Source organism: Rhinoraja longicauda, chromosome 1 (assembly GCF_053455715.1).
Source record: "Rhinoraja longicauda isolate Sanriku21f chromosome 1, sRhiLon1.1, whole genome shotgun sequence".
Lineage (NCBI taxonomy): Eukaryota > Metazoa > Chordata > Chondrichthyes > Rajiformes > Arhynchobatidae > Rhinoraja > Rhinoraja longicauda.
Window position 1 is genome coordinate 44,850,189 of NC_135953.1, and position 22,752 is coordinate 44,872,940.

The 22,752-nt window shown below is 42.1% G+C and overlaps 1 protein-coding gene across 1 annotated transcript in view; it reads right to left on the reverse strand.

Moving 5' to 3' along the window:
* LOC144592177 (potassium/sodium hyperpolarization-activated cyclic nucleotide-gated channel 1-like) overlaps positions 1–22,752 on the reverse strand; it is a 271,424-nt gene that overhangs the window by 27,158 nt on the left and 221,514 nt on the right. Inside the window, exon 7 of the mRNA XM_078396648.1 lies at positions 2,346–2,510. Coding sequence (XP_078252774.1) covers positions 2,346–2,510 — 165 coding nt within the window. The remainder of the gene's footprint in view (positions 1–2,345; positions 2,511–22,752) is intronic.

The following is a 22,752-nucleotide window of genomic DNA, read 5'->3' on the forward strand; positions in this document are numbered from 1 at the left end:
TATAGTCCACCTCAGTAGATTAATTAAAGGAAGTAAGATGATTTTTCTCTTTTTTATTTATCAGGTTTGTTTGGACTTCTGAAATCTAAACAAATTACAAGGATAATCGACTAACCAATGACATCTTTTAAGGAGACATTAGCAGCTAACAAAGGGACATTTGGGTACACTTTGGATTTATTTCAGCAGAAGTGCCCCTGTCTGCCCAATAACTTTACTGAGAATAAGTTATTTTAATGGAATGCACAGGTAATGTGCCCCCGTGCATAAAAGTGTCATCTTTCAGTCTATCTGCGTCTTTAGAAGAATCACTGTCAGAACCCATGGGCAATTTCCTTACATGGGTCTCTCAACTGTAAGCAGATCAAAGATTAATATAACCTGAGAGATCACATAAAGTAGAAAACAATACTGAAGCTTATTAAGTGATTAAATACTCAGACCCAAATGCTAGAAATATTAGTGGAACATTCAATCTTGACCCAAGCATAAAATGGGTTTTGCTGGATTGGCTATCTGCTGTATTATAAATTCATTGCTTGCTTTGCACTCAAGTAATTTTGATCAACTTATTTCCATTTACTAACTATTCAAATTGACGAGAAAGAGAAGCAGGTAAGGAGGTATGGAATAAAAAAACAACCGATTCAAAATTCAGTAGTCAATTCAGATAGAAAACTCCTGAGATGAAGATATAAGGAAGAGTGAGAGTCAAGAATAGTGGGGTTGGGTTTAGGTATGAGCTTGATTTAGAAACATAGGAAAAATAATTGTTGGGCATCCTTTATTATATTTTAATGCAGCACATTTGTGTATAGGGTTGATGTTCTCAGGAAGACTAATCACTTCTGTTTGGGTGTCACCCAGAAGCTACAGGATTTACAAAATGATATTTTAGGCCACCATTTCCATTAGTTTTTCTATCCAGAAAAATGTGTTTGATGTATGAGCTCGAAAGTGGTAGTCAATGGTTGGCTTTCTCATGGAAACACATGAGATAGAGTAACTAGCTGCCAGAAGGAAAATGGTAACAAACATCTTATATATATATATATCATTTTCCATACTAAACATCTCTGAAATTTGTGCACAGCCAACAAACAGGGAAGCAGAGGATCACAATTACCAAACAGGAAATAAAAGGTTTCTCCCAATTAAAACTCCATTGTGTTTCTGAGAACATGGTCAAACATTGTGTTGATTCATGACAGGTTTCTCACTCCTAATCCACACTCAGCAAACTGCTGTTGTACCACAGGTATATGTTTCACCATCACCATGCTGTTCACTGCCATGTTCCCACCCACAAGCTTTCATTTTGATCTACAACTTGATTGGGGGTGTTTTTGAACAGATACCTTTTCTTCTACATACAATATGAAAATTAATTTTCTTGATCGGCACAATGTGTATAAACCTCCCGTGTGTGTGTTGAAACTGCATATATTCCAAATGGATGTCCTTACGTTCGAACCTACAGACGGCTAAAGGAGGCTATGAATCTGGTACATTTCTGTTCTTAAAATGCACTGTTCTCACACCAGGTTTTAGCTCTAGAAGAAGCAAACACAGCAATAAACACCGCAGAAAATGGAGAAAATATACTTAGATGGACAGTCAATGTAAAAATATTGAAAAGGTACATGCTGCAAATTTTAAATAAAAACAAATCGCTGAAAACACTTTGCAGGTCAGGCAGCATCTGTGGATAGGCAAACAGGGATAATGTTTCAGGATGACCTGAAATGTTAATTGTTTCTCTTTTCACAGAGGTTACCTGATCTGCCGAATGTTTCTAATATCTGTTTTTACTTAAAAGGATAGAATTGGTATGAACAACCCAAAAGTTTAAGTAAAATTATTAAAAGCATCTAGGTTAACAGATATAGGCAATCAAAGTCATAATAGCATTTTCAATTAGCCATTATATGTTAAAAATAAATTTATAACTTAAATCACTGTTCTCTTCCCATAGCCAAGTTATAGAAATGCACACAGTCCTATTAAATAGTCTTGAATATTTGTTTCTTTTTGTGTTTTCAGTAACATTTCAGCTTCTAAAATTGTTTATTCATTCTACATTGATGTATCTCCTCTGATAATCCTACATTCTTTAAATAGTTTTACTTTGCCGTTGTTCAACCAATCACGTTCTGCTCTTTCTTCATTTGCAGCATGGTTATTTATGCTGTTTGTTGCTTTCAGTGCTAAAATATGGTGTGAATAAATAGGTGGGGAGCTTTTCTATAGTTATCTTTATTTTGGCTGATTTGTATAGGGTACAATTTAGCTGGTAATATACAGATACAGTTGGTGGAATAACATTGCAAATTCAATGAACCTACCAATTCGGTTCAGTCTGTCGATTGCCACAGTTTCAAATGCTCTTCGCATCATTGGGTACTGCTCCAGCACTTCATTGAAATGATCCACCGAGAGGGAGTACAGTCGACAGTAGGTGTCAGCTTTCACACTGGCCGTACGCCGACCTTTTGTTAGCAAGCAGATTTCTAAAGAGGTAAGAGAGAAAATAAAATTTAGCAACAGAGACTGAATCTCTCAGGAGCAGACACAGATCATGTTTTCAATTCAACGTCACTGCAAGAAGCTAATCTGGAGAATCAAGACATTGCAACATTTCTGAGCCAGTATTTCTATAAATTTCACAAGCTGTAAGGAAGCTTCACAATGATAGTTGCCTGGCCTATTTCGTGGCAAGGCTGGGTTGCTGTAATAGGTCTCAACGTTTCAGATTATCCATAGAAATGTTATCTAATGTTCACACATCTGATCATTAACTGAGTCCTTGATGGAAAATGTAAAAGTTGAATGTCAAATACAGGCATGTTGAAACTTGGCAGTGTCGCCTCAAATGGCTCACTAACTCTTGCATCAGAAATGGAAAGAGAAACAGAAGTCCCATATGCCGAGGAAAGAACTGCAGATGCTGGTTTAAATCGAAGGTAGACACAAAATGCTGGAGTAACTCAGTGGGACAGGCAGCATCTCTGGAGAGAAGGAATGGGTGATGTTTCGGGTCGAGACCCTTCTTCAGACTGATGGTCCCATATGCCTGTTCTGTCATTCAGATACTACCTAATCCTGTGTCAACGCTTTTCTGTACAATACTTCAATTTTCCTGAGAACCTGGGCGCAGCGGTAGAGTTGCTGCCTTACAGCGAATGCAGCGCCGGAGACTCAGGTTCGATCCTGACTACGGGCGCCGTCTGCACGGAGTTTGTACATTCTCCCCGTGACCTGCGTGGGTTTTCTCCGAGATCTTCGGTTTCCTCCCACACTCCAAAGACGTACAGGTTTGTAGGTTAATTGGCTGGGCAAATGTAAAAATTGTCCCTAGTGGGTGTAGGATAGTGTTAGTGTGCGGGGATCGCTGGGCGGCGCGGACCCAGTGGGCCGAAGGGCCTGTTTCTGCGCTGTATCTCTAAATCTAAATCTAAATCTAAACTGAACCATCTAAAAATCTTTAATGCACTTCAAAGCTGCATGGCCGTAGTCCTCTGAGGAAGAGAAATCCCAAGTCTGCAACCCATTGTGTAACTACATTTCTCTTTGTTTCAGTCTTATATGCCTAACTTTCATACCTGAGATTCTGTCCCCAATTCTTCATTCTCAATCTGAGGAAAAAACGTCTTCAAAATCCACCCTGTCAATCCTTCTCAACACCTGCTGTATCTCAATGAGATAAACCTCCTAAGTATAGGTAAATCTTGTTCAGTCTTGTATCATAGGACAAACTTCCTCTTCCAGGAATCAACACCTTTTACTACTACTTTGAATGTTGACCCAAGGCTGACAAATGGGAAATGGTTTAGAAAGCACCTTTTTGTCTATATTCTAATACACAATACAGACATCCAGACTGCCTACCTTCATGTCCAATATGTAACAACAATCACACAGTTTCACTGTGAATAAGTGGACCATACATGTAACTGACTAAAGAGATTATTTATTTGCAAAGGTGTCCAGCATCTGCGACAATAGACAATAGACAATAGGTGCAGGATTAGGCCAATCGGCCCATCGAGCCAGCACCGCCATTCAATGTGATCATGGCTGATCATGCACAATCAGTACCCCGTTCCTGCCTTCTCCCCATATCCCCAGACTCCGCTATCATTAAGAGCTCTATTTAGCTCTCTCTTGAATGCATTCAGAGAATTGGCCTCCACTGCCTTCTGAGGCAGAGAATTCCACAGATTCACAACTCTCTGAGTGAAAAAGGTCCTCCTCATCTCCGTTCTAAATGGCCTACACCTTATTCTTAAACTGTGGCCCCTGGTTCGGGACTCCCCCAACATCGGGAACATGTTTCCTGCCTCTAGCGTGTCCAATCCCTCAATAATCTTATATGTTTCAATAAGATCCCCTCTCATCATTCTACATTCCAGAGTATTCCAGCCTAGTCGCTCCAGTCTTTCAATGTAAGACAATCCCGCCATTCCGCTACTCGATTGATTCACATACCTTTTCCTTACAAATGGCCTTTCAGTTACATTGGCATTTCTAGGTGGTCACGTTTTGATACAGTTTGGAAGTGGAAGGACTGTTTATTATTTTGATATGTTAAATTGATCATACATTTCTAACAAAATTAAAGATTATTTTAAACAAAAATGTAAAATACTGATGTAACGGAGCTGACAAAACCCTGTAAGAAGGAACTTTAGTTCTGCGAGGAGCTCTAGCATGCGACTTTGAAAAGACACGAAGCAGTCCACTGCTTTGGGAAATGACATTCAGCAATGTTCTTTCTGCCCACCTGGAGTTCAGAACTCACTGCTCAGCAGTTTTAACATGATGCCTCAGGTCTTATGTTGAAACACAAAAAGCCAGTATAATCAATTTCTATACTGAGAGGAGACAGCTGTGGAGAATAACCTGGCAGCTAGAATCTTTACCTCTCAGATTTTGGAATTCCAAGGATTTGACGTTTTAATAGCTAGTGCATCGGCATAGTTAATAGGAAGTCCTGATTATTTTAATTTTATTTTTCTGATGCAGACATTGTTGATGAGGCCAACATCTATGGTTCATCCATTATTGTTTCCTGAACTCAGTGTTAGGTCATTTATGAATCAATAACATTGATGTGTCTGTAGTCAAATCAGGCTAGATTGACAATCAGAAAATCTGCAGATGCTAGAAATCTGATATAAAAGCAGTGTTTCCAGCATCTTCTGATTTTATGTGATCATGTAACTTATCCACATGTTTGTGGGTTCTGCCATAAGAAAATTGTAGTTAAAATTATTATAAATTCTTAGGTCCATAGAAATGCTAAGACAATTTGCATGGTGTTAAGCAGAAGGTTAAGACGAGGAACCTTCAGAGTTTGGTATTTTGTAAGGTAACGTTGCAGGCAGCCAGTTGGCCCCTCAAGCCTCTGCCAGCCCTGTGGTACAATCTAGTCAATCCTATTTCCCAGTCTTTCCCTGTGGCCCTACAAATTATTTTCCCTTTTGAACACCCTTGTTGCCAGCTTCCTTACCGCCAGGGACATCCATATCATCAGAACTCGCTACTTTGAAGATATTTTCCATGTCATAAATCCGCGCTCCCTCAATCTCAAAACTTCTGCTAATAAAACAACTTCATTCTATCTAACCTACCAAAATACCTTCACCAAATTGGCATTTGCAATATCTGAATTTCTAGCAATGGTGGGATCTAAAGCCACATCCCAGAAGAGACTAAACACTACCACAGTGCTTTGGACCATTTGACCATGCAGTCACTTAATTTCATCATACCCAATCTTTTAGATCTGGCAAAGAACAAACTGTCCTCATCATTTAATCTGTACAAACCCATCTCATTCCAGAGAATCTCCTAAGTGACTTCTCCAAAGTCAATATATTGTTCCCGATGTGTAGTTCTGTGGAATGACGAAAACTCAAAGCTTTATGTTACTATCTTTTCTCCATTCACTGATCCAATTTATGCCAGTGCAGTACCCCTGCCCAATATTGCTGATAAAGACCCCCAAGCCTACATTTACCAGCATTTGATACACAGGGACCAACTCACTGACCCCATCCAGAAGTCATGCAGTATAACCTAGCAGTGATAAGTGTAAGGACGTTGTTGTACCATGAAATTTCCATGGCAAAGCTGGAGGCAAACCTTTGGAGGCTGCAAACCTGACATTTATTTAAAAAGTTTTTCAAATGTTTCACTGACATTTAGAATTTTTTTCTGGTCGAAGTATTTTTTTTGAATTATTATTTTTTTTAAAAGATAACTGTCCTTGTACATCAAAGTTTAGCTGTGAATGAGTGTAAACTACTATGTATCATATGGTAGGCCATTTAGAACGGAGATAAGGAAAAACATTTTCACTCAGAGAGTTGTAAATCTGTGGAATTCTCTGCCTCAGAAGGCAGTGGAGGCCGATTCTCTGGATGCGCTCAAGAGAGAGTTAGATAGAGCTCTTAATGATAGCAGAGTCAGGGGATATGGGGAGAGGGCAGGAATGGGGTACTGATTGTGAATGATCAGCCATGATCACATTGAATGGCGGCGCTGGCTCGAAGGGCTGAATGGCCTACTTCTGCACCTATTGTCTATTGTCTATTTTTTACAGTCAAAAATATATCCTGGCTAAGGAACAAATGGACCATGTGACTATGTGTTATTGGGGAGTTGGGTATGGCAGTTCATGATGGGAAGCTTTGATCAACAAATTAGTTGTTTTCATCAGTTGCTCACTGGTACACTTGACAGCTTGGCACTCATGGGAAGACAGGGTGGTGGAGAATAATAGTGAAACTGTTGTCACTTGCTGTTGGGAGGGGGCGAATCAGGGTGGCAATTAATTTGTGACAGTGACATAGTGAAGAAGTGAACAAATCATAGCATTTGGGGAGGGGGCGGATCAGGGAACTAGTAGTACATTGGAAGGGGAATTCAGGAAACTCTACACCTTAGAGAGCTGGGCTTATGAAGATTGTGGATCTGAATGAAGAGAGGGAGGAGAGTCTCAAGGATTAATTGAAATATTTTACTTAGCTTTCAATGTTTCAATCTTTGCTGTGGAATTAAGGCCATGTTGTTTGATTCCATTTCTCATGCAAAACTTTAAAAAGAACATACAATGTGCCAGAGTACCTCAGCAGGTCAGGCCACATCTCTGGAGGACATGGATAAATGACATTTCCAGTCAGTTTGGGTCGGTACCCTTCTTCAGACTGAATGAATGAATGAACGGATGAATGAATGAACGGATGAATGAATGAATGAATGAATGAATGAATGAATGAATGAACGATACTTTATGAATGAAATGAGACTGATCGGTATGAAGTAGTGTCCCGACCCAAAACGCCATCTATCCATGTTCTCCAGAGATGCTGCCTGACCCACTGAACTACTCCAGCACTTTCTGTCGGTTTTTATAAATCAGCATCTATAGTTTCTTGTTTCTTCAAGAAGAACATAGTATGTTAACTCATACACCCTATATTGAATTTATTAAGTTATATTGCGGTCAAAAGTTTTCTGACTTACAACAGATGAGTCTGCACTGTTCTAATTATATACTATGAAAATATCACAATAATTGAATAATCTGGGTATTTACTTGGGACATGCCGTTTTCTTTCTCTGCAATTTTCCCCCTTCCCTTCATCTATCTATGAAGAACTAATATTAACTAGTATCTTATTGATTTTAGAAGATTATATTTCTCATGAATACCTTTGTCTACTATTTTAAATATGCCCACTGACATTTTATCTTTTGTCATTGTAAATTTTCATTTTACCTTCATTAGTTTCATTATAACACCATAAAATTAGGCTTTTTACTCCAGTCCCCTACTACTACCTACTTCCCTCACAATTATTATGTCAACTGTTATTTTGCTATGATCTTTATTGCCATGATATTAACCCATGCGTTCTAATTTTTTGTGGTCCTTTTGTCACCACCAGATCAAGTAAAGATTTCCCTCTCATTGGACTTCATATGTACTGGCTAGGAAAGAAGCCCTAAACATACTTTGGATAATTCAGTTCATTCCTGTCAGTTTATTTAGGAACATTTATAAATTTGCTGATTATTTTTCTATATTTTTCACTCATTCACAGATCACAAAATGCCTACCTCTTCTTTTATTGTGTGGTATATACATGTGTGTGTGTGTGTAGCAAGGACCTGTAGATGCTGGTTTACACCGAAGGTAGACACAAAATGCTGGAGTAACTCAGCGGGTCAGGCAGCATCTCTGGAGAGAAGGAATGGGTGACCTTTTGGGTTGAGACCCTTCTTTAGATGAAGAAGAAGGGTCTTGACCCAAAATAACACCCATTCCTTCTCTCCAGAGATGCTGCGTATCCCGCTTAGTTACTCCAGCATTTTATGTCTATATATATCCCATTAAAATATCCCATTAATGTGATTGGGTTAAAGGACTCCTTCTCTCCTTCTTTGTCTCAATCGATTTTAAGTTTCTATTTTAGAAATTAGACATGTCCTTTTAAGAAAATTTAGTTTAGAAATATGAACAGGATAGAGCTTAAAGTCAACCAAAATTCCAGTAAATGGAGCTCAATGATTTATGTTTTCTAATCAATAGAATTGTCTCTTTTAATTTCAAAGTTTTTCCATCCTGAAGTTCCTGATTGCAGATTTAAGGTTCCAGCCTACTAATTTTCACAGCCATGGCTTTTGATGTTCAGAGGACATTAATATAAAACTAGCTGTCGATTCCCTGTTCAGCACTGTCAGCAGGTTATTTGGACTGCAACCATCTAACATACGCTTGTGAAGGATGATGCACCTTCAATGTTGTTTGGGTGCTGTGTGACATTTTCTAGCTGCCTGTGTGATATAAATGAAAACAATATTTTTAACCTAGGTTCCTGGTGAAGAACTAGAATAAGCACAATATTAGCAAGCTTCAACAATGACTAGAGATTGGAAGATTGTACCGAAGATAGACACAAAGTGCTGAAGTAACTCAGCGGGTCAGTGATACGTGGAGGCAATGTCTCTGGATCGGGCTGTATCTCTGGAGAACATGGATAGGTGATGTTTTGAGCTGAGACCCTGCTTTAGACTTCTTTGTTTCTACATGCTTCCAACTGGGTCCCCTCCTTCCTTTGTTACCATCTGTCCAAACCACCTCCATTATTATTGCACCTTTCTTTCTATGAGAATTTGCAGCCCATTGTTGTCTCCACATATCACTTCACAGTTTCAGTCCTCATTCCGATTCCATCTGCCAGTTATTTGTTCCTCACCCGAATCCACCCATCACTTGCAAGCTCTTGCCCCACCTCTCCTCTCCTCACCTCTCATGATATACTGGTGTCAATTGACAGAAAATAAACTGTGAGTAGGGATAAAGAGTCAATTTTGTTGGCTTTAGGATACAACTAAAATATTGCAGGAAATGGAGATGAGTTCATAACTTTCCACAATCTCTGTCAGTGATTTGGATGAGAGGACCAATGGCAAAATATTTAAGTTTAGTTTAGTTTAGAGATACAGCGTGGAAACAGGCCCTTTGGCCCACTAAGTCTGCGCCAGTCACTCATTCGCTGGTTCTATTCTACACACTAGGGACAATTTACAGAAGCCGATTAACCTACAACCCTAAATGGACACAAAATGCTGGAGCAACTCAGCGGGTCTGGCAGCATCACTGGAGAGTGGTTTGTGCAAACTTGTGCAAATCTTCTTAGAGCCTCTGCAGCCTGTGGCCTGATATGGCTCAAGAGAGGCACCAAAAAGATTTGAACAAGTTAACTCAATGGGCAAAAACATAGAAGATTGAATATACTGAGAACAATGTGAGGTTATTCATTTTGCGAGAAAAAATAACAAGGGAGAGGATTTTTGAAATGACGAGGGAATAAAAGTTGTTGGTATTCCGTGAGAGTTGGGTGTCCTTGCACACAAATCACTGTAAGATGGCATGCAGATACAGCAGGCAATTTATAAAGCCAACAGTAAGTGCACTTGAAAAATCATGATCAGGTTTGGTCTCCCTGTTTAAGGAAGGAAATACTTGCAAAGAGGAGGGGCAATGAATGTTTGCATGATTGATTCCTGTGATGGAATGGAGACTTTCGTATGAGGAGAGATTAATCTGTCAGGAGTCCCTGATTTCTGCATAGCAGTGAGAATTAATTCATTTCAATGGCTGAATGTCAGGAGTTCCATCAAAGCGACTGGCAGCATTCAGCAGGATAGTCAGAGAGCGTGCATTTGATTAGCTGAATAGCCTTTAGTTATCCCACACTGTAATGTACCACAGCAGTTGGAACATCCCATTCTCTAAAAAAAACAATATAGTGGAATTAAGGTTTTATAAAAGCAGTGATCATCTTAATTCATGTCCCGAAAGCTGCACAAAACAGAAGCATCAGTGGCTTTAGTTTGCTCTAAAATCAATCACTTCAAGAACCAAATATTGAAACAACTTTGTGTGATGTGTATCCAGATTCTGTAACTAGATACACAAATAATATTCTGGCTGGCTGACCTGTCAATCTCTGAGCTAAGGATGAAACATGCCCAAATTCTTAATATCTTCCTTCACAGTGTGAGTTTCCAAGCAAAGTTATGTTATCAGGATTAATAGCTGAGAGCAATGGAACACAGGAAAGCAATAGCTTTGATAATGTTGGTTGAGCCTCTGCAATTCTTACTTCCTCTCCGTTAAAGGACACTAATTACAATTAAGAAATTGTAAATGCTGAATTTGTAATTTTGAGAAAATACATTGCTTCAGCCAAAACACAATTTGCACTTCAGTACAAAGAACGAGAAATCAGATTGTGCCCAAAAATGCGACAGGGTGTATGTGGATGTGACAGCATCTTTTCCAGGAACAATATTAAATTGCTGCTTGCAGCTCATTATCTAATACCAGGCACACAGCCAGCACTACCTGGCCTATTGATTGGCTGCAGCCCGATGTAGGGGTCACGAAAATGATCTTTTCTGACGTCACAAACCAGCTGTTGGGCCTGTGAGATTTAAAATGAACCAGCATTAAAAAATTGCCAAGAACTCAACTACATTCCTCAATAAGATTTTAAACTGAGGTTGAGAATTTGCTGAAATCAAATGTGAAGGAAGGAACTGCAGATGCTGCTTTATACCGAAGATAGACACAAAATGTTGGAGTAACGCAGCGGGTCATGCAGCATCTATGGAAAATAAAGGAATAGGTGACGCTTTGGGTACAAACCCTTCTTCAGACACCATAGATGCTGACACTTCAGACATCTCCTTTTCTCCAGAGATGGTACCTGACCCTGAGTTACTCCAGCATTTTGTGTCTATCTACTGAAATCAGATACCGTTTTCTGTTCTTCTCATAACACTGGGTGGCTCCGTCAGCAATGGCAGCCTTGCTTGCAGTCTGTCTGTCTTTTTGTCTTTTTTGTTATTTTTTGTGTGTTTTCAAAGTTTGTGTTCATGTTCTCTGGTTTGTTTTATGTAGGGGGTGGGGGAGGAGATTGGGGGAAATTTTTTTTCAATCTCTTACCATGCCGGAGATGCGATTGTTTTCCGGATCGTATCTCCGGTCGCTCTATGGCTTAACATCATGGAGCTGGCAGCCTTGCTCGAGACTAATTTTGAGCCCCACCGCGGGGCCTTGGACTTACCATCGGAGCCTGCGATCCCTTGCTTGGGATCGACGCTCCAACCGCGGCCTGCGGATTCCAACATCGAGGACCTCGCAGTCTCGGCTGGAGACTGATGTTGGGAACCTCCAGAGTCGCAGAAGGTTCGACCAGCCCCGACCTGGGACCTGATCACCCGAACGGGAGTGTTGAGATTCCCCCCCGATGCAGGAGCTTGATCGCACCGATATGGAGGGCCCAACCGCCGGCTACAGGAGCCAAGATCGTTCCGTCAATGGAAGGCTCGAGGCCCCTGACCGTGGGAGGACAAAGAAGGGAAGAAGATTGAACTTTTCTTTGCCTTCCATCACAGGGAGGAATGTGGAGGAGTCACTGTGGTGAATGTTTATGTTAAAATGTATTTTGTGTGTGTTGTTGCTTTTTATTGGTATGAATATATATGGCAAATCAAATTCCTCGTATGTTGCAAAACATATTTGGCTAATAAAGTATGAGTATGAAAATTAAAAGTGAAACAGAGCTGGCTAGTGTTCGGAGGTTCTTGCCTTCCCCACAGTGACCCAGTAACATTGCACCATTGGGAGGAGGTGTGTAAGACAGCCCAAAATAAGGCCATAGGTGATAGGAGTAGAATTAGGCCATTCGGCCCATCAAGTCTATTCAATCGTGGCTGATTTATCTCTCCCTCCTAACTCTATTCTCCTGCCTTCTCCCCATAATCTCTGACACCTGTACTAATCAAGAATCTATCTATCTCTGCCTTAAACATATCCACTGACGGCCTCCACAGCCTTCTGTGGCAAAGAATTTCATAGAATCACCACCCTCTGACTAAATAAAAATTTCCTCATTTCCTTCCTCAAAAAGAACGTCTTTTAATTCTGAGGCAATGACCTCTAGTCTTAGACTCTCCCTCTAGTGGACACATACTCTCCACGTCCACATCTACATCCAGTGCTGGCAAGCTTCCTCTGATGGGTCAGTGTATTCTGTCATTCTGTACCTGCTATAGTGGCACATACGTTTGGAATTCACCAGAGGTCAGATGTCAGCACATATGATCTCTCCCTCCTCCTGTGACTGACCAACAATTCCATGGGCAGCTCCAAATTGACTGAGACACAAAATGCTGGAGTAACTCAGTGGGTCAAGCAGTATCTCGGAAGAAAAATAATAGGTGATGCTTTGGGCCGGAACCCTTCGTCAGACTATTGGTTAACTTGATTACATGATCTCTTCACCTTTCCAAGAGTCATGGTGGCCTATCTAGCACAGCCATATACACTTGCATAGGATCACTGGTCAGCACGGCAAAGGTCGTAGAATAAAAGGTTTGTCTATTTTCTTGATTAAATTAATTATAATTTTTTTAATGGAACGACACCAGATAGATTTTTAATTATAAGTATTTTTTGAAATAGGTTTTAATTTTTTAATTATTTAAACACTTTTCTCCTTTTTAAAAAAGGAAATCTCTTCCTGAGAGACCGTTAGAAACTGTTACAAAGGCATTTGATTGCACAAACTACCTCTCGCAGACAGATATGCTTTGTGGGATAGTTGCATAGCAAGGGTTACGTGCATTGGCAATTATGTACGCATGAGAATCGAGGGAAGCACTCATTTAAAGCACATCCAGGTCAGGGACAATCAGTGAGCACTGGGTTCTAATCTCCCAGAATATGATTGCAATACAGAAGAATAGCATCACGCTCTCTACCCATGCTGTTGGCCATTTGTCCTGAGAGCTGCATTTAATGCTCTGTTCACAATGCCCCAGTGAAGTGTCTTGCATTGTTTGGTGATGTAAAGGAGCTATCTAAAGAAAGTTATGAAATAAACCTAAAATGGGTAAAGTGCCTAGTCTACCAGATTGTGTCTGTGCATATTAAAAGAATCTAGGGAAGCGATAGCAGAGACACCTATTACATATATTTAATAATTGACGAGAAAAAGGCACAGTGCCAAACGACTGGTGATAGCAGTCATTACACTTATAATTGAGAAGGGAGGTAGAGCATGTCCAAGGAACTGTAGAGCAATCAGCTTAACATCTGTGGTAGGAAAAATAACCAATTTCCTATTGAAGAAAAATATAGCAAAACATCTAAAATGCAAATCATACGATGAATATTCATCCTGGATTTCAAAGCTTCGTCAAACTCACTGAATTCTTTAAAGAAGTGAAAGAGAAATTAGTTACAGGTAATGAAGTTGAAGTAAGATACCCCGACTTCTGAAAGAGCTTTGAGAAGGCAATACACAATAAATCAATGAATGAAGACAAAGTAATAAAAAGCAAAATGGATGCCAACTGGCACTAAAATGGAAAGCAAGGAACATTCGGTGATGTTTCAGGTCGAGACCCTTCTTCTCGACACGAAATGTCACACATTCCTTCTCTCCAGAGACGCTGCCTGTGCTGCTGAGTCATTCCAGCATTTTGTGTCTATCTTTGATGTAAACCTGCAGTTTACTTCTGCAGTTCCTTCTTACACAAGCAAGGGACAGTGTTCGAGGGACATGATCCCACAGATGAGCACCAGGCCTTAATCTCAAACACCATGACTGATTTCATCATTTCTGGCTGTCTGCCTTCCACAGCCTCCAACCTTATCGTTTCCCAGCCCCGCACAGCCCGTTTTTACCTTCTCCCCAAAATCCACAAACACAACTGCCCTGGCAGACCCATTGTTTCTGCCTGCTCTTGTCCCACGGAAATGATTTCCACGTACCTCGACTCCATCCTATCCCCTCTGATCCAATCTCTCCCGAACTATGTCCAAGATAACTCACATGCCCTTCGTCTCTTTAATGACTTCCACTTTCCGAGCTCCCACTCCTTCATCTTTACTATGGATGTTCTTTCACTCTACACCTCCAAACCACCAGGAAGACCTTAAAGCCCTCCGTTTCTTCCTCGACTGCAGAACCATCCAATTTCCCTCTACTAACACTCTACTCCGCCTAGCGGAGCTGGTCCTCACCCTCAACAACTTTTCCTTTGCCTCCTCCACTTCCAAGGCGCAGCTATGGGCACCTGCATGGGGCCTCAGCTGTGCCGAGGAACAAAAAAACTGCAGATGCTGGTTTAAATCGAAGGTAGACACAAAATGTTGGAGTCACTCAGTGGGTCAGGCAGCATCTCTGGAGAGAAGGAATGGGTGATGTATCGGAATCGGAGATGTCCTCATTCTTTGGGAAAAAGGGGTTCCCTCTTCCATTATAAATGAGGCTCTCACTAGGATCTCCTCAATATCCCGCAGCTCCGCTCTTGCGCCTCCTCACCCCATTCGAAACGAGGATAGAGTCCCCTTGTCCTCACCTTCCACCCCATCAGTCGTCACATACAACAAATTATCCTCCAACATTTCTGCCACCTCCAACGGGATCCCACTACTGGCCACATCTTCCCATCTCCACCCCTTTCTGCTTTCCGTAGAGACTGTTCCCTCCGTAACTTCCTGGTCCACTCATCCCTTCCCACCCAAACCACCCCCTCCCCAGGTAATTTCCCCTGCAACCACAGGAGATGCAACACCTGTCCCTTTACCTCCCCCCTCGACCATCCAAGGACCCAAACAGTCTTTCCAGGTGAGGCAGAGGTTCACCTGCACCTCCTCCAACCTCATCTATTGTATCCGCTGTTCCAGATGTTAACTTCTCTACATCAGTGAGACCCAGCGCAGGCTCGGCAATCGGTTCGCTTTACACCTCCGCCCAGTCTGTCTCAACCAACCTGATCTCCCGATGGCTCAGCACTCAACCCCTCCCCTTCCCAATCTGACCTTTCTGTCCTAGGCCTCCTCCATTGTCAGAGTGAGGCCCAGCACAAATTGGAGGAACAGCACCTCATATTTCGCTTGGGTAGTTTATACCCCAGTGGTATGAACATTGACATTTCTGACTTCAGGTAGTCCCTGCTTCCCCTCTCTATCCCCTCCCCCTTCCCAGTTCTCCCACTAGTCTTCCTGTCTCCGTCTACATCCTATTTTTGTCCCGCCCCCTCCCCGACATCTGTCTGAAGAAAGGCCTCGACACGAAATGTCACCCATTCCTTCTCTACTGAGATGCTGCCTGATCTGCTGAGTTACTCCAGCATTTTGTGTCTACCCAGCTATGCCTGCCTCTTTGTATGAAACGTTGAACAATCCCTGTTCCAGGCATACATTGGGCCTATCCCCGAACTCTACCTCCGTTACATTGATGACTGCATCGGTGCTACCTCCAGCACCCATGCAAAACTCCACCTCATCAACTTCACCACCAATCCTGCACTCAAATTTAATTGGACCATCTTCATATCATATCATATATATACAGCGCAGAAACAGGCCTTTTTCGGCCCACCAAGTCCGCGCCGCCCAGCGATCCCCGTACATTAACACTATCCTACACCCACTAGGGACAATTTTTACATTTACCCAGCCAATTAACCTACAAACCTGTACGTCTTTGGAGTGTGGGAGGAAACCGAAGATCTCGGAGAAAACCCACGCAGGTCACGGGGAGAACGTACAAACTCCTTACAGTGCAGCACCCGTAGTCAGGATCGAACCTGAGTCTCCGGCGCTGCATTCGACACCTCTGTCCCCGTTCTTGATCTCACAGTCTCCATCATAAGAAATAGACTATTGATTGACATCCATTACAAACCCACTGACTCCCATAACTATCACAACTACACTTCTTCCCACCCTGCTTCCTGCAAAGTCTCTATCCCCTACTCCCAATTCCTCTGTCTACGCCGCATCTGCGTCCAAGATGAGGTGTTCCATACAAGAACATCCAAGATGTCCTCATTCTTTAGGGGAAAATAGATGAGGCCCTCACTCGTGTCTCCTCGGTACCCCACAGCTCTGCCCTTGCTCCCCCTCCCCCTAGTCGCAACAGAGACAGTGTCCCCCTAGTCCTTACCTTCCACCCCATCAGCCATCGCGTACAACACATAATCCTCCGAAATTTAGGCCACCTTCAATGGGATTCCACCACTAGCCACATTTTGCCATCTGCACCCCTTTCCGCCTTCCGAATAGACCGTTCCCTCCACAACTCCCTGGTTAACTCATCCCTTCCCACGCAAACCACCCCCTCCCCCGGTGCCTTCCCCTACAACCGTAGAAGATGCGACAACTGTTGCTATACCTCCTCCCTTGACTCTGTCCATGGACCCCGTCAGTCTTTCAGGTTAGGCAGGGATTCACTTGTACCTCCTCCAACCTCGTCTACTGTATCTGTTGTTCAAGATGTGGACTCTGATACATCAGTGAGACCAAACACAGACTGGGTGATCGTTTTGCAGAACACCTTCGCTCAACCCACCTGAACCAAACTGATCTCTCGGTTGCTGGACACGTTAATTCTCCTTCACATTCCTACACAGACCTTTCTGTCCTCAGTCTCCTCCATTGTCAGAGTGAGGCTAAATGCAAATTGGAGGAACAGCATTTCATATTTCGTATGGGCAACTTGGTCAGTGGTATGAATTTTGATTTCTCTCATTTCATGTAGCCCTGGCATTCCCTCTCTCTCTATCCCTCCCCCAAGCAAGTCACACTAGCTTCTCATTTTCACCCCACAAACAGCTCACAATGGCCTGTTTCCTTTATTATCATTACGTTTTTGCATATCTTTCATTCATTGTTCTTTATCTCTTCACATCACCGTCTACATCTCTCGTTTCCCTTATCCCGAACCAGTCAAAAACACGATTTACACAAAGTTGCAAATCAGAGATATAATCCAGAAGCAAATTTCAACAGAAATAGATATTTGGCATCATACTTCAGAAAGAAAAATGAGGTCACAAATCTTAGAAGATATGGATCTAAATGGGGAAGAGGAAAATGGGATTCAGGGTAGTAAAAGCTGAAATAGAGTCATCAACTCATGCAGCACAGAAACATGCAATTTGGTGCATCATGTCCACGTCCACCAAGATGTCCATCTACACTAGTCACATTTGACCATGTTTGACCCATTTCCACCGAAATCTTATAATAGGAAGGAAACGCAGATGTTGATATATACCAAAGATAATTCAGGGGTAAAAAACACATGGTGCTGGAGTAACTCAGTGGGTGAGGCAGCATCTTTGGAGAAAAAGGATAGGTGACGTTTCGGGTTGGGACACTTCTTCAAATTGAAGGGGGGGCTTAACAGATACATTCTTCCCCCCCCCACACCCCACTTGCAGTCTGAAGAATGGTCCCAACCCGAAACATAATTTATCCTTTTTCCCCAGAGATGCTGCCTCACCCGCTGAGCTACTCCAGCACATTGTATCTATCCCCCAAAATCTTTCCTATCCATGTACCCGTTCAAATGTCCTTTAAATGTTGACATTGTACCTCTTTCAACCACTTTCTCTGGTGGCTCGTTACATATGTGAACCACCCTCAATATGAAAAAAATCCCCCCTCAGCTTCCAATTAAATCTTTCCCCTCTCACCGGAAACTACGTCCTCTAGTTCTTGATTCTGCAAAACTGGGAAAAAGACTGAGTGCATACACCACATCTATTTGCCTCATGATTTTCTCCATGGCTGTGGTCACTGCTGCTGTCAGACAGCAGGTCTACCTGCTATGCCACCATGTTGTACATTCTAAAAGCAGCTCACATTTACCACTAAGATTGTTACTGTTTTTAACTCAGATCATCTGCCACCAAAGCCTTTGTTTATATAACCTGCAATCCTGGCTACCTCAGTGCTCTCCACACCAGGGTCTCATTCTCCAGCTTCTATCATTTCCAGCTCATCAATTTTCTGTTTATTTAGTTTATTCATTTTACATATGAAAAGTTTTAAGCTGCAATTTGAGAGGGAGAAGATGAAATCAGACGTGTCAATATTACAGTTGAACAAAGGGGACTATGGAGGCATGAGGGAAGAGCTGGCCAAAGTTAAGGGACCCTAGCAGGGGTGACAGTGGAACAGCAATGGCAGGAATTTCTGGGAATAATCCTGAAGATGCAGGATCATTTCATTCCAAAGAGGAAGAAAGATTCTAAGGGGAGTAAGAGGCGACCGTGGCTGACAAGGGAAGTCAAGGACAGTATAAAATAAAAGAGAAGATGGATAACATAGCAAAGATGAGCGGGAAGCCAGAGGATTGGGAAACATTTAAAGAACACCAGAAGGTAACTAAAAAGGCAATACGGGGAGAAAAGATGAAGTACGAAGGTAAGCAAGCCAAGAATAAAAAAGGAGGATAGTAAAAGCTTCTTTAGGTATGTGAAGAGGAAAAATTAGTTAAGACAAATGTGGGTCCCTTGAAGACAGGAACAGGTGAATCTATTATGGGGAACAAGGAAATGGCAAACGAGTTGAACCGGTACTTTGGTTCTGTCTTCACTAAGGAAGACACAAACAATCTCCAAGATGTACCAGGGGACAGAGGACCAAGGGTGACAGAGGAACTGAAGGAAATTCATATTAGTCAGGATATGGTGTTGGGTAGACTGATGGGACTGAAGGTTAATAAATCCCCAGGGACTGATGGTCAGCATCCCAGGGTACTCAAGGAGGTGGCTCTAGAAATTGTGGACGCATTGGTGATCACATTTCCAATGTTCTATAGATTCAGGATCAGTTCCTGTGGGTTGGAGGGTAGTTAATGTTATCCCACTTTTCAAGAAAGGAGGGAGAGAGAAAACGGGGAATTATAGACCAGTTAGCCTGACATCAGTGGTGGAGAAGATGCTGGAGTTGATTATCAAAGATGTAATAGCGGCACATTTGGATAGCAGTAACAGGATTGGTCCAAGTCAGCATGGATTTACGAAGGGGAACTCATGCTTGACAAACCTTCTGGAATTTTTTGAGGATGTAACAAGTAAAATAAACAAAGGAGAGCCAGTGGATGTGGTGTACCTGGACTTTCAGAAAGCCTTTGATAAGGTCCCACACAGGAGATTAGTGGGTAAAATTAGAGCACATGGTGTTTGGGTGTAAGATATTGACATGGATAGAAAATTGGTTGTCAGACAGGAAACAAAGAGTAGGGATTAACGGGTAGCTTTCAAATGGCAGGCAGTGACTAGTGGGATGCCACAAGGCTTGTTGCTGGGACCGCAGCTATTTACAATAAATATTAATGATTCAGAAGAAGACATCCAATGACTGGAAAACTGCAAATGTTGTACTCTGGATTAAAACCAATTCGATTTCCAACCCAGAGTGGCGAACTGAGTCTAAAGTTGCCCAGGGAACATCTACGAACAGACACTCCTGGAATAATATGTAATAATATCCAAAAGGAGTGCTGGGCTTTCAATTTTAGATTAGTTTATAGATACAGTGCAGAAACAGGCCCTTTCGGCCCACCGGGTCCATGCCGACCAGCGATCCCCGCACATTAACACTATCCTATACGCACTAGGGACAATTTTTACATTTACCAAGCTAATTAACCTACATACCTGTACGTCTTTGGAGTGTGGGAGGAAACCGAAGATCTCGGAGAAAACCCACGCAGGTCACGGGGAGAACGTACAAACTCCGTACAGACCATACAGACAGCACCCATAGTCAGGATTGAACCCGGGTCTCTGGTGCTGCATCCGCTGTAAGGCAGCAACTCTACCGCTGCGCCACTTTGCCTTGCCTCCATTAAACATATAAGCAACTCAGATGCCCCCAGTTAAATTACTTTACAAGACTACTCGACCCAAAAATGATTGGAATAATATTCCAACACATTAAAAAATTGTATTTTGTACACGCAACAATGAGAAGAAACAACACTGCACATCCAAATTTCAAGACTCAATATTGGTACTATAAACCAGATGCTCCAGATCTCCCCAATGATTTCTGCAGGCATTTCTATTGTTCTGTGGAAAATAAAGGGAGCTGCTGGAGGCACTCAGTGGGTGAGGCAGCATCCGTGGAATGAAATGAACAGTTAATGTTTAGTGTCAAGTCCCTTCATCTAGACTGACACTGTGGCATGAAACAGCGATCAAGCAATCCTACTCCTCCTTTCACCTCTTTATACTGGCTAATTCCTCTTTTCGATGCTCTTTTCGTTGCTCTTTTAGTCTAGATTAAGGGTCTCAACTTGAAAGGTTGACTGTCCGTTTCCCTCTATCGATGCTGCCTGACATGTTGAGTACATCCGGCAGCTCTCCCTTTTATTGCTACAGATTCCAGCCTCGCCAATGGTCTGTCTCATCTTTTTCCTTCTTTGTGTTTTTAGTTTGTTGTGAAATGTATGTTTTAGTTTATCTTTAGTTTTGTGTTATGTGGCGGGTGGGGGACGGGGAAACCTTTTTTATCTCTTTCCTTGTAGGAGATGCGACTTTTTCCGTGTCGTATCTCCGTCTGCACTGTGGCCTAACATCGTAGAGTTGGTGGCCTCTTGCTGGGACCTCAGGAGCTCCAGCCGTGGAAGCCTGCGGACTTAACATCTCGGAGCTGGCGGTCCCTTTGCCAGCGATCAACCTCGGAAGCTCCAACCACGGGGGCCTGCGGACTTTAACAACCTGAAGCTCACGGTCACTGATTGGAGACTGGCTTCGGGAACTTCAAGCCGCGGGAGCTACGACCGCCTTGATCACGGGACCTTCGACCGCCCCAATCGTGGGAGCTTCGATCACCCCGACGTGGGAGCTTCGATCGCCGGCTGCAGGAGCTTCAATCGCCCCGACTGCGGACGGTTAGACTCCCCCGACCGCGGGAGAAAAAGGACGAAAGAAGATAAGACATTATTGCTTTCGATCACAGTGGGGAATGTGGACGAGCCACTGGGATGGATGTTTATGACAAATTTTTATGCAGTTGTGTGTCTTGTTGCTTTTTTGGTATGACTATATGGCAAAATAAATTCCTCATATGTTGCAAAACATACTTGGCTAATAAATTACGATTATGATATTATGATTATGATTATGATTTATTGGTTTATGATTTCTATTGCAAGCCAGGTATACCTGACAGCAGGGCAAGAATAATGTCTGAGTGGAATAGCAACGTTGTCTCATAATTTTACAGCCTAGCCTCTGGACTATGATAGTTTTTCCTTCTCACAAGTATGAAGGCAAGCTAGCTTGGCACAGGAACCATGTGGTTGTAATAATCAAGGTGGAACAAAGAACGCACAAATGAGTGAATGATAACTGCTTCCAAGAAACCACAAGTAGATCAATGTGCTGTGTTGAATGTTGATGTATTGGTTTGTGCTTATGTGGAATCCATTCTCACATGTAAATCTGCAGAAAGGTGACAGTAGTATTCAGGACAAGGTGGGTCCAACCTCCGAGATTCTGCAGTCTGCAGAACTGCAATAAAAGACTCCACATGTCCATTTGTAAAATTATGTTTAAACCAAACTCACCACATGATATCAGAACAATTGCACAATAGAGACTTTCAAGAAATATAGTGCCCTTGGTTAAAGATTTAATTAGTTCAATTACTATTTCCTGCAATCTCCTAAGAAGGAGCCAAAATTCTCGGCAGGGTGACATCAAAATCTCCCCTTCCCCTTCTTCACTGAAAAATGCCCAAGTGCCTTAAAATGCCCATTTTTATCTTGTAAAACTTAAATAGTACAATCCAATTTCCAGGCTGACATCCTCATTCTGTAGCTTTCATTAATATTTTGATTTAAAAAAAAATTTAGATTACAAACGGCTCAGTTCCTCAAATTAGAAAGCAAGTCTGAGTCTATTAATAGAGGCAGAGGAGTAATTGTTGTCAGTTATAGTTAATATTGAAACGTTACAGTTTGAATAAACATCATACCGTGACAAATTCACATTGTGCCTCGAAATACAGTTACTTTCTTTCAATAGACAATAGACAATAGGTGCAGGAGTAGGCCATTCGGCCCTTCGAGCCAGCACCGCCATTCAATGTGATCATGGCTGATCATTCTCAATCAGTACCCCGTTCCTGCTTTCTCCCCATACCCCCTGACTCCGCTATCCTTAAGAGCTCTATCTAGCTCTCTCTTGAATGTATTCAGAGAATTGGCCTCCACTGCCCTCTGAAGCAGAGAATTCCACAGATTTACAACTCTCTGACTAAAAAAGTTTTTCCTCATCTCTGTTCTAAATGGCCTACCCCTTATTCTTAAACTGTGGCCCCTGGTTCTGGTTCAATGTTTTCCATAAAGTGATACT